This window comes from Mirounga leonina, unplaced genomic scaffold (genome assembly GCF_011800145.1).
Source record: "Mirounga leonina isolate KUSES-001 unplaced genomic scaffold, KU_Mleo_1.0 Mir_166, whole genome shotgun sequence".
In the NCBI taxonomy this organism is placed as follows: Eukaryota; Metazoa; Chordata; class Mammalia; order Carnivora; family Phocidae; genus Mirounga; species Mirounga leonina.
Window position 1 is genome coordinate 35,044,034 of NW_023270418.1, and position 12,512 is coordinate 35,056,545.

The following is a 12,512-nucleotide window of genomic DNA, read 5'->3' on the forward strand; positions in this document are numbered from 1 at the left end:
CAGGTGGGGGCGTGGGGGGCCCCCCTCAGCGCCACCCCCACTTCCGTCCCAAACCAAAGGAAGGACAGGCCTCAGCTGGACTCTTACAGTAGAGCTCACAGACGTGCACGCCGAAACGCACACGGCTCTGAAGTCGCACGTGTCTCTGCCCTGTGAAGGGTGGGAGCCCAGGCAGGTGAGCTCCGCGAAGGGAGGGCGCTTACTCTCTGAAGAATCGCGGTACCTGGTCAACCTCATGGAGGTGCGGTGGTGATCGTGTTCGAAGAGCCTACGTTAGACTGCACGTCGGCAGCTCCTGGTTCACCCAGACGGCTTTCACCGTGTGCAATCAGAGCCTCGCAGCCTTAGTGCAATCGCATATTTATTTCTCTTACAGGGATTTTGGTTGCCATACAAGAGATTGAAGGATCGGGAGGAAGTGCAAATTACAGGAGCTTGTTTTTTTGTTTTGTTTTGTTTTTTTTCAAAATAAAGTTTTAAAAGGAATAAAAGCACAAAAGTAACAGCAACACAGATAATGCGAACACAAGTTACACAAACCATAGTGTGAAACATATTAGTTTCTAAAAAAAACAAAAAAAATTCGTTAATGGGAAAAAAAAATCAATATTTGTGGCCCACACACACAAAGTCATTGCCAGATCACCTGGGTAATGCTTGCTTGTTCAGTAACTCAGGAAAAAAAAAAAAAATCACCATTTTACTAACTAAAGTACCACAAATAATCCACTTTGTGATATGTAAAGTTCAGCAAATCAACAGTCACATTGAGTCATTTTATATTATATGAATTAACTTAAAATGTGCACAGACACCCTGGAGAAGGTGTCTTGGCAGGTATACATAATTTACATCTTGAGAGATTTTGGTTTTGTATACACAATGTTACAGAGACTAGGCATGTAAATGCAATTTATTTAAATTACAGTAGATAACAAAAGTTGATCTTAAAACCTGGAGTAGTATTAACATGATCTTTATATGAGCAGTTTGACTTGGGTCCCACCATTGAGGAGGTCGTGGAATAGGGCCTGGTCCTAATGTGTCCAAGGGGGGCGGGGAGGGAGAACAGTGGGCGGCGATCTCAGTGAGGAACTATTGCTTTCTGTAGCAACACCATCGAATAGGGCTAGAGATGGGTTCATCTTGGCAACATGGGTTACTCTGTTGGTCAGTGCAGGTTCTGCGGGGTCCTGTGACTTTTCTAGAATAAGACAAGGCAAAAATAAGTGACTGCCCAGCTTTATTTTTTCTGTCTTGCACTCTGCTTGCTTCTGGTTAGTTGCCCGTGGCTTGGCGTCTAAGAAAGGGAGTGGCAGCCAAAGTCCAGTGAACCTAAAGCCACCAGATGGCAACCTAGCAGCGCCTTCCCTTCCTGTCCTCTCTTGTTCTGGCGTGTCGCCTGGCACTGAGCGTGGAGGTAATGCTGAACAGTAGACAGAGGAGGGAAGAACCGGGGTGAGCGGTGCACTGACTGAATTTTGCTCTATCACCAAATGGAAGACAAATAATGGCCCAACCACCACCTTTTCGTTTTCTGAACACTCGCAGGTGGCCTCAGCAGGCCACCCATGGCATCCCCAGCACACCCCACGACCAAGAGACGGAAGGTGCGCGGGACAGAAGCGCCTTCGTGTTCAAATGATTTCACGTTGGATCGGGGCATTCAAATACAGGTTGCCCTGCAGAAGGGTTTGGAACAGAGAAAGGTCCAAAACTCAGTTTCCAATTCAGGGGCATGTGGCTGGAAAAACTGTGTATGTGCGCGCGCGTGTGTGGTGCATGTTTGTTTTTGGAGAAACTGCTGCATTGTGAATTGTAACCACTTTTGAAGAAATAATTGTCCTTCGATGACGAAGTTCTAGCAAAGATAGAAAATATAACACAGCTCTGCTGGTTCAGATGCATCCAAATAAGGTTGATTTAAAAAGGTCATACTTTTATAATTCCACAGAAATAGTGTTATTAAATCACAAAAGTTTTTTTTTTTTTCTTTAACTTTCTAGCACTGAAGTGGCACAAAGGCTGCCTAGTAGACCAGCCACTTTTTTTTCTTAAAATATTGTGCTTATAAACTATCTGTACAACTATTTAAACTTGCAGTAAAGAAAGAAATTTTAAATTGCTAAATTTTATGTGTTCATTCTAGAGCTGTTCCAGACCTAATCAGACACTTGTGAGCATAAAGAAAAGAAAGGAAAAAAAAAAATCATGTTTTTATAATTAGAGATGGGCTAGGCTAGTTCTGAAATCATAATAAAACCCAAAACCTGCTGTTCAAGTTTCTTCCAAGTGTGGGAGAATGTGCTGGAGGCCTGGCTGGATGTCCGGTGGCTCCCCGTGCAGGTGGCAACCTCCCTTGGAAACCGGAGGTATTGTTACAGGGGAGGGGACTCCAGGGAGGAGAGCGGGCATGGCTCAGGAAGGCCTCACGAGAGGGGCCTGGCGCAGCCCGGGAAGCCTCCCTGGCTTTCCTTCCTTCGTTTGTCTGCCTGCACCCTCAGCCTGTAGCCCACCGTGTTCTCAGCCTGGGGTCCCACTGGGTGCTCAAGAAGCCTGTTGTAAGACAAACTGGGGGGCTGTGTGGACAGTCGGAGACAGAGGGGGAGAGCCCCCAAGTACCATCTTCCGTGGCCTCAGAGAGCAGAGAGGCTGTCTCGGCAGAGATGCTCACCCTGGGCCGGGCTTGGACCTGACGTCATGGCGCCCCACCCGGCTCCAGGGAAGATGCCGTCTCCCCCACCGCAGCACGCGCCCACCGTGCACCTCGTGTCCCACCCTCGTGTTAAAGTGGATGCTCGCCTGCTCTGATTTTGCAGAATGCAACACACTTTCAGTTTAAAAAAAAACGGCGAAAGGCAGAGAATCCCCTTCTCACCGTCCTGGAGACACTCCTGGCAGATGACTGACCCCTCTTCCCCTGGAGGGGACTTGGGACCCAGGCAGCTGCACACTGGCTGCTTCCCATGGCCAGGTCTCCCCTCCTCCTTGGAGTCGTGACTTTGTGCTTTGACTAACTCCGTGTGACATCTGTTTGGCCACCTTGGAATTATGCTAATAGATTTACAGAAATAAAGCTAAGCAAAGCCGGGCACGACCCCATTCAGACTCCCCACCATGACCAAAAACTTCATGGCCAAAGAACCACAGATGCACATTGCAGGAGGAGATGGGGTAAAGAATCCAGAGGAAAAAAAGATTCTCTACCTTTCGGGCCTAAGAAGGGGCACCGGACAGACAGGTCTGGGGTGTCTTACCGCAAGCAAAGTAGAGGAAAGAAAGGAGCAAGTGAGCTTTGAGTGCCCTCCCGGAGGCCACAGACTGAGGCGGGCCTGGGTGGTGAGAGCTGCCCGGAAAGCAGAGGAGGGAGGTCTCAGGAGGTATCTAGAGGACACTGGTGTCTGCCTGCAAGAGCAAGGGTCCCGTGCTAAATCGACGGGGGCGTCCCTGGGACCGGGCAAAGTGAGGTCATCTGCATGCTGGGAGGCAAGCTGTGCCTCTTTCCGTGGTGGCAGAACTCCTCCCCCCATGTCCCCTGCTGCACAGAAAGAGCCCGTGAAGCCCACGTGGAGAGTGGGGGCGTTTCAAGGCCTTCGCTCAGCCACACCTGGACACACTCGGCATTTCTTTGGGTACCAGGAGACAAACCCATGGAATGGGGTTGGTGCTCACAGACTGTGCTTGGCCGCCCAAATATTTCAGTAGAAGCCCATCTCTACTTATAACAAGAAGTCTGTAAAGGTGAAGAGCAGCCACCCTTATCTGTCCAGCAGCTGTTTCAAAGCCCTTTCTATGTTCATCCGGTGCCCGACCCGAGTCACCCCAAGATCTATTAGATCTTCCTTCTGAAGGTTTGGTAGGTGACTGCCGTCAATCTCATTGTCCATGAAGGTCTCTTTATGCTCACCCAAGTTTAGACTTTCCAGCCAATCCGCCACGTCTGGTTTAGTCCACAGGTGCACGGGCTTAGTCGTAAAAGGCTTATTTGAGATTGGCTGTTGCAGTATCGAGGGGGATGGTGACCTGCTGCGTCCCGCCGGGTTCAAGCCAAACAGGTCCCCGGACGGGGGCTGGCTTGGAAGGCTAAAGACCTCTGAGAGAGTGGGAGAAGGAGCGGCGGCAGCGGCGGAGAGGGGGGCAGGCAGGATCTCTTTACTCAGCTCTGTTGGTGACACCACAGGGCTCGGGGCACGTCTTGTTCCTGAGGTCCTACTCTCAAAGTCTGCAGGCCGGCTCTGCAGAGTGATGGGCTGCGAGGTCCCCGGGCGAACCGTGAAGGTCACCGTCGTGCTCCGTGTACCTGAGACGGTGCTCATGACCTCTGGACTTCTGAAACAGCAACAGAGACAAATATCACAAGCCGCATCGCGACGTGGGTCAGCGGGATGCAGACTGCCAAGGTCAGGGGCGTGGCTGGGGGGAGACACTCTAGGGGCAGCCTCGCTGGCAGTGAGCAGATGACTTGCCATGCCAGGACCGGGGCAGGGCGGAAGGGGGCAGGAGGCAGAGTTCTGAGAAGAAGCCACAGCGTGCCAAGGCGGCCCACTCCCCTGGCCCCTCGAGGGGGCGGCTGCCGGGTGGGGGCGCCTGCACCGTGCGAGCAGGGAGGGCAGCCCGGGGCGGCCAGGGAGGCACATGAGGACGGGACCTGCACAAGGTCCCGCTCCCTGGGTGAGACGTGTCTGGTGATGTCACAAGTACACCACCAGTATGAGCAAAGGACAGCTTTCGCCTCCGTTCTGGCACGTAGAAGGAAGAGCACCCTTGGGGAGAGACCCTCCCTCTTAACTGCCTGTCAGGCCTTGGGCTTTTCGGCTTGAAAGGACAAGTGCAGGGAAGGGTCCCTTGCAGGCTGGTCCTGTTGCAGTGAGTGGGAAGCCCCACACCGACTTGGGGGCACTCAGGGTTTGAAGAAACCATCCACGGACCCTGAGAGCAAGGAGTAATTTGCCAGAGTGCAGTCCGTACTGACCCGGAGGGCTAAGCCCAGAACGGCTGCGACTTTGGGTCCAGTGTCGGCGGGGCCATTTGATTGCGGAATGGAGTGGGCGCGCTGATGTTTTCTCTCCCCACATGAAGGCAGTGTGGGAAGCTCAGTGTCGGTAGGTAACGATCCTCACCAAAAAGCAGAAATCTGAAAGGAACCCCCTTCTCCCAAGTGGCCAGGGGAGTCCTTGGGAGTCCCCCATGTCCTTCCTGCTCTGGCCAGGCAGGTGAAGCCCGAGGGGTTGGAGTGGGGTACACTCGCGCCTCTGAGGCTCGGCCTTTACTGGCCTCAAGGAGACGCTGGATGACCTGAGGGGAGGAGACTGCAACTCAGTGCCAGGGAAGTCTCTGGTCTTTGTGCTCACCTGCGCAGGGCCCCCTCCCTGGGTCTGGCCAAAGCCCACGGGAGGCTTTCCAGCCACATACAGAGAACAGCCACGCCTCTGGGCTCTGGTTCATGCTCTTCTCTGCTGTCCCCAAACGGAAGGCATTATCCACGCTACCAGCCCAACAAAGCCACAGCCAACAGGGGAGGTGGCAAGAGTAGGTGTGTATTTCTTGTCTTTTGGGCTCATTCATGTGAATGTGGACCGACCACCCACCCCCTTCCGAAGGATCCCTCCTACTATGGGTTCCTCCTCAGGATTTGGACTTGAGATGTATGAAGCCTGGCTCCACCTAACACCAGCGTAGGCACGTTTTAGCCTGTGAGTCTCCATGTCTTCATACGTGAAATGGGCTCCTGTCCCTCCCAAGTGGGGAGAGTCGGGGTAGGGTGTGTTCGGGAGTGTGTGAGGAGCCGCACAGGTGTTGCGTGGCGGGTGATGAAAGCGGACAAGGACAGGGATGGGGGGGCCTCTGTACACGAAGGGGTGAGCTGGGCACGAGGCCCAGTCCGCCCGTCCTCTCCCTAGCTTTTCTTTGCTGTGGAGTTTTCTCTGCCACTGGTGTGTGGATACGAGCACCCCATGTCAGCTACCTGGGTGTCTCCAAGCTTGTGACACTTCTGCAGCGGATGGCAGTCTCGGCTGCTTCGAGGACGGGATGTGGAAGCAGCAGGTGTAGAGGGGCCTGGGCGGACTCGCACTTCGATCCTGACACAAGCACTCCCAGGGGCAGGTGGATGCGACTGGGCCAGGGACAGCCACCCCCAGAGTGTCCCCATGCAGCTTCCTGGAGGGCCGGGTGCCCCGGGTGGGATCTGGTACAAACAGGAGACCTCCGTCAAGAACCTCCGGGGCCGTGGGTGCTGGTTACTGGTTATACTGGCCGGTAAAGGCAGCCCATCCACCACTGCCAGGCTCAGTTACTCCAAATCCAGAAGTAGGAGCCCCGATGGTGCGAGCTGTGGGGACGGGGAGCCAGCACCTCTGGGACCGAGATCAGGTTCTTGAGAGAGGGGTGGAGCAGCAAGGGTTTAAGGAGAAAGCTGCATGTTCTGCTGCTCGAGTAGGATCGGAAGACCCACTCCACTTCCGGCTTGGGCCGAAGCGCGCGCTGGCAGGGGGTGCTGTGGAGTGTCCTTCAAGGCGGCCCGTGCCCTCCCTGTGCCTGCTCCACGGCGCTGGGGCACCTCTGTTTTGGGAAGACTCATTGGTTCTGCTTTGATACAACAATTAAGCTAAGGTGGTTGAGTAGGCGCAAAGCCGCTCCATCCAGAGGTGACCTGAGTTGTTCATTAGGGCCTAGAACCTTTGGGGAAGAGACGACGTTTTTGTAAAGTGGGTAAATCTACAAGAGCACCTTTGCTCAGGTGTTGCTTTGTCGTAACAGTCCTGATGTGCTTTTTCTAGAGGTGACACTGCATGGTGACAGTGTCCATGTCCCTGACTCTGGTTGGACCCACCAGGGCAGCACAGTCAGGGAGGGGTCCCCCAAGCCCGGGCCACACTGAGCAGCGGGCACCTCCGAGCCAGAGGGTGGCTGTCCGACCGTTTCTAGGTAGCTGGGATGGGTTTGTTTTTTTTTTTTTTTTTAAAAAAAAGGACAGCCTTGCAGGCAGCTGTGTGTGTTGTTGGAAACAAAGAGCAGGCTCTCCAAACACACTGGTGGGTGGGTGGGGGCGGGGGGAACAGCACACACCAGAAATCAAGGCAGTTTTGCGAGTGGCACTTACTTCTGTTCAGCATGACCCTCTTCTGTGAACACCCATCACGAGAGCACATGAAAATGACAGAATGGAATGGCTTGAGACAACACTGCAAAATTAATTAAAATTAAAAAAGAAGCTTTTTTTCGATGGATGAAATGAAAGCGGGGGTACAGATGTCGGCTGAGAATCTCCTGAGGCTGGTTCCTTTTTGGCCGGGGAGGCGGGCAGAGTGGGCAGTCCGCCTCGCTGGCCAGGACAGAAGATGAATACGGGCCTCACTTTCATGTTTAGAATGGGAAACTCACGACCCTGCCTTCTTTGGCTTGGGATAATGTGAACATAAGGAGGAAAATTATCCAGGGAAAACCTGATGAGAAAGCGAGGACCACAGCATCGGAATGACATGAGCCTCTGCCTGAAGTCCTCAGAGGACCAGCTCGTTGCTAAGACCCTGACGAGGGCTCCCAAGCCGTGTGTCCTTTGTCTTCTGCAGCTTGGCAAGCCTAAATCGACATTCCTGGTGGGGGAAGGCGCCCCGCGGGTACCTGTGCTTTGCTTCAAGTCTCCACCGTGAGCCGAGAGCCTGGCAACTGATGGTGGGGGGATGCCGGGTCCGGCCACGAGCTTGGGGCCGGCGGAAAGTCGCCATGGAAAAGAGTAACTAACCAGAGAGCCTGAGAAGCAGAGCAAAGGCCCTCCCCGGGCTGGCCCATCCTGCCCTCCTTTTCAGTAGTTTGATTACTCTCGGTTCATCACGCTGACATTATTCACTGGATCCTCCTGGCTGCAGAGATCGGTACGTTGCTAAGCAACCACTGGGTTCCCGGGTGGAACACGCAGGAATCTGTCGCCCTGATTTAGAACACAGACACGTGCACACGCACACACCCTCTCTTGGATCAGCTCTAGGCTGCCTTTTTAAATCAAATCCATATGGAAACCGAATTAAAACAAGAATTGAGAGCTGACACTCAGAGACGCATCGTTATTTCATTAGTCAGAACCAGTTAACTGGGGTGGGGGAAGGCAGAGTCAGGTGGCTTTTTCAGTGTGTTTACAGATTCCATCTGGCTTTTGAACAGCCACTGAATGTGGGCCAGAGGCCGCTCGGTGACGCCGGCGAGGTGTACCTGTTGTCCCGCACGCGAGCTGGGGCAGCGGCTCTGAACCCGTTTGGCACCAGACTATCCCAGCGTGACCGGTCCCACCTCTGCGTTTCAGTTACCAGGGCCTTCTTGTGAGGAACCCGTCTCGTGTGGACACGGCCCTTATTGCCAAAGTGCTCTTCTGAAGGGGCCCTGGGACGGGGGGGTGGGGAGGGCAACCGAGTCATTCCCACACCTGCCTGAGGCCCGAGCGCTCCGTGTGTCTCCCTGGCTCCAGGCCTGGGGCGTGTCGGTGCCTCTGACACCTAGACCTCACGGCCGCCACGAGCCCTGAGCACCACCAGGGGCCTCGGCCCACAGTCGGTGTGCGGTGTCCTTGTTGCCTGAACGGTGGGTGGATACTGGTTAGCTTGTGGCCCGACTGGGAGTGTGGGTGGGCGCCCTGGGTCCGCCAGGAGCCGGGGGTCCTCCTGCCAGAACGTTCGCATCCAAGCAGGTCAAAAAGGCACCCCGTTTTCAGGGAGCAGCATTCACCCCCTGACGTGCTCCTGCCGACCGATCCTAACATCCAGACGGGAAAGTGAGAACCTAAGAACCACACCTGTGATCATGGGGAAAGGCTGTAACCGGACTGGAATAACCTTCCTCGAATACGGTCTACAAGAAAACACCCCAAGAGCAAATTTCATGATCCCCTGTGCATAGTGCTCACCCAATTACCTACCCTTCCATTCACTGACATCTCCTTCCTGTTTCAGTTGGTGGCTGTGAAACGGTAAAACCCCTGTGACCCGTGACGGTGTCGAGGTTAAGGGAATGCCGTTCGGCAGCTTCTGTTGAGTCGGCTTTAAAGTCTATGCTCTGGGACCAGCTGGGCGGAGATAATTTTTTAACAACCCACACTGATTTATTATAAAGCCAGGCGGCTCTCAGGAGAATACTGCAGAGCCCGGGAGGCGCTGGAGGCACTGGCCAGCGAGGGCGGATGCAGGGGGCCAGCCGTGCGGGGCCTCGGGAGGATGGCTCTCCTCCTCCGAGCCCATTAGTGCCCCCGGGAGGTGGAGGCCAGGCCAAGAAGAGCTGGGTGACCTAGAGGGGCCTTAGGATCCAGCTGATGCCATGCCCTCTGGACGGAAGCTGAAGGGGGACCCCCACAAGCGTACGTCCACTGCTTGCTCCCCCCGGCACACACAGGGTGAAAACAAGACTGACTCCGCGGCCGTGGACTTGCTGGATACAGCAGCGCATCTGTCTTGCTCCGGAAGGGATGTCTGCGTTGTCTGGGCTGCCAAAGCGCGGAACTCAGGCAAACGGAGCTGCCGTTCTGGGATCCTGAGGCCCTTGGCCTTCGAATCTGCCCCTTGGTCTGCGGAGCGCAGGCCCCCTGGCCTTGCACACGGGCCCCGCCGCAGCCGGCGAAGGGCACCTGTTCCACCACGAGAGCTGCTGCGCTGGGCGGCTGCCAGTAACCGTGACACGGAGGTCTGGTCACGCGAAGCCTCAGGCGGCCGCCCTCTCACGGGACGCACACAGTCTCGCTCTCCCTCCCCACCCCAAGGCCCGCCAGCCCTCCCTTGGCACAGAAAGCATTTTCTGGCCTCCGGGCTTCATGCACGTTGTGCCTGTGCCTGGGATGCTCCACTCCTGATTTTCTGCACGTCTGGCTTCTTCTTTTATCTCTGGTCAGTCAGAGGTCACTTCCTTAAGGACTGTCACCTCCTTCCTGCCCATGTTGACTTGGACTTGTGAACATGTCCCTGTTCCTTTGTAGCACTTGGTGCGCTTTGGGTTTGTTCATTACTACTTGTCCATTTTCCCCTTGAGAGTACAGCTCCCCAACGGAGGAGACACCTGGGATGTGTTCCAGTTTGGGGATGAGTCCCGGGGCTCAGCACAGCTCCTGGCACAGGAGAGGTCATCGACGACTCTGCGTCTGCTTCCCAGCTTCCAAGGGCCCAGGCCTCTGCGGGTGTGCATCCCTCCTGCTACTCTCCACCCTCAGGCCTGGCCCTGGGCTCCTACAAAACAGCAGCTCAGGGACTCCCAGCCAGTGGACTCAGGAGGCCCTGGGCCGGGCTGGGCTTCCAGGCTCAAGGACGGAGTGTCCCATCAGCTTCCCATCTGTGCCCTGGAGCGTGTGGGGGGCACACTGGGCCACGTGACTTCGAGCAAAACACCACTTGCTCCACAATGGGGAGAAAACCACTCCTGCAGAGCCCTCCAACGCCACAAAATCCTCAGGGGTCGTCTATCACCAAAGGGGATAGGACATCCTTGCAGCCGTGGACAGTGCCTTCACCGCACTGTCCTAAGGGCAGTGCGGCTGGCCGTCTGCCTGACCCTGAGCTTCCCGGGAAGGGCTGGGGCTCCGCAGACTCCTCACAGACGCCCTCAAACCACAGCTTGCTTTGCTGTGACTCAGGCTGACACTCTCTTCAAAGATGAGGTCGCTTCTTGGAAAAACCAGGCTTTCCCCAGAGCTGCCTGGCGGCTCCTTCCTTAGTGGGGTGTGTTCAGACAGGGCCGAGGAGGCACCACCAACACTGGTACTCAGGAAAGCTACTTGATCATGTTCTCGCCCCTGTATTTGTAATCAAGACATCTCCAGATCCCGAGTCTTCTCTGGTTTGGGGGACTAAACCGGAGCTGCGTGGCTCAGGTCAAATTTCATGTCCTCAGGTGAGCGAGGGTCTCGTCCCACCCTGGGCTCTAGCGAGAAGTGAAGAGTCTCACCTCAGTCGCTAAGAAGCACCCAAGGGGGCAGGTAACCCCAAAGGGGTGAGGTCCAAAACTTGAGCTCTCTTGGGCGATTGAAACAGTTTCTGTGGAGAGAGGATTTATGCATGTGTCGCTTTTCATTCTCCCTAGAGAAATGCCTTTGCTTCTCCCCAGGAGGATGCCCTGCGTTCAGGTCCACGCCTCACGCTGCCCGAGCTCCGGGATGCATTTAAAAGTAGTGGGGAGCCACCCTGGCAGGTGATCTCCAAACGGGCAAATACCCGGGCTTGTCAACCGAGGCAAGACCCAGCAAAGGAGAGGCTTGCCCCTGGGGCAGATGCGTGTGCGAGGGGGCAGACCGGCCCCACCTAGGGTTGCTGCTCAGCAGCTGTCACCCACCTCACCCTTGTCAGCAGCCTCATGGCCACAGCTGACATCCGCTTCGGGCTTTGCCCGGTGAGGCTGTGAAATCAGCAAAGCCACAGTAGCTGGTGGAGTGCCCAGGGTGGCACCTGAAGGCGATGACTTTTCTCTTTGTCCCTGGGGCTCAGGGCCATCGGATGCCCAGGCCAACTCAGTGCCACCCTTGGCCGAGAGCCGAGAATAGGACGCCACCTCTGGGTGCTCAGCAGTGCCAGAGGCTGCCTGGTGACTGGCCTGGCCTACCGTCAGCCACCGGGTCACCAAAGAGAAGGGCTCCGGCATGCAGCTGGGCTCAGGTGAGCCGCAAAGGCCTGGGGACGGCCCGCCCTCGGCGATCTCAGCCCTGCAGACAGCTTGGGCAGCCGCCCCTTCCTCCCGGGCTGATCCCTGGCTCCTGCAACAGCTCGGGAGTGGAACCCTGAGATGCTCCCTGGGTCGGAAGTCGGGTCTCGGCCTTCCGGCGGGGTCCTCCTGGCCGCATGTCCACCTCTCTGACCTTCAGTCCGGTCATCTGCACACGGGAAATAATGGCAGGCCCCGTGTCAGCGGTGCCCGTGGGGCGTGGTGCCCAGCGTTTGGGGAGGCCTCGAGAGATGTCGGCTGATGTTCTCATTGTAAGTGAACTGGGTTATAAATAACAGAACAGACCGGAGGTGGCTGTTCTTGGCATCTGAGCATCGCTTGGAGGTGGTCCTGCAGCTGCTCTCGAGAAATCCAACAGGATTCTGCCAGGTGACGTCCGCTCTGAGGCCCCTCCCACTGAGGGAAATGCAGGCGGGGAAGCCCTCGGGACACATGCAGCCCGACACCCACTCTCCCCTGCGCCCCCAGGAGCTCACCCAGTTGGGAAGGGAGTGGAGGTGGCGGGCAATCCAGAGGCCCCTGGATTGGGGTGGGAGGGCTTGGGGCAGCAGGGCTTAGGCCTGAGCATCTCGAGTCATCCCTTCAGACTCTACCGAGCTCAGACAGTGGCAACGAGGGGAAGCGCCAGGCCAGGCCCTCAGCCTGAGTCCTGGCTCGGTCTCCCGCTGCGCACGGTGCCCAGCCACTCAGCGCTCCGCTTCCCACATCTGGAGAAGGGGTACAATGGGTACCCGCTCCCCTGCACTCACGGGCCAGTGTTCTGTAAAATGTGAAGCACTGGAGAGAAAGCATCTCCCTTCTTGTGCTTTCACGTGACGTAGCAA

General features: G+C 56.0%; 1 protein-coding gene across 2 annotated transcripts in view; it reads right to left on the reverse strand.

The window, feature by feature from the left end:
* Window positions 1–461: 461 nt before the first annotated feature.
* Window positions 462–12,512, reverse strand: part of SHANK2 (SH3 and multiple ankyrin repeat domains 2) — a 480,608-nt gene continuing 468,557 nt past the window's right edge. For both annotated transcript variants that reach the window (XM_035013495.1, XM_035013496.1), the window contains one exon: window positions 462–4,329. In XM_035013495.1, coding sequence (XP_034869386.1) covers window positions 3,759–4,329 — 571 coding nt within the window. In that variant the 3' untranslated portion in view covers window positions 462–3,758. The remainder of the gene's footprint in view (window positions 4,330–12,512) is intronic.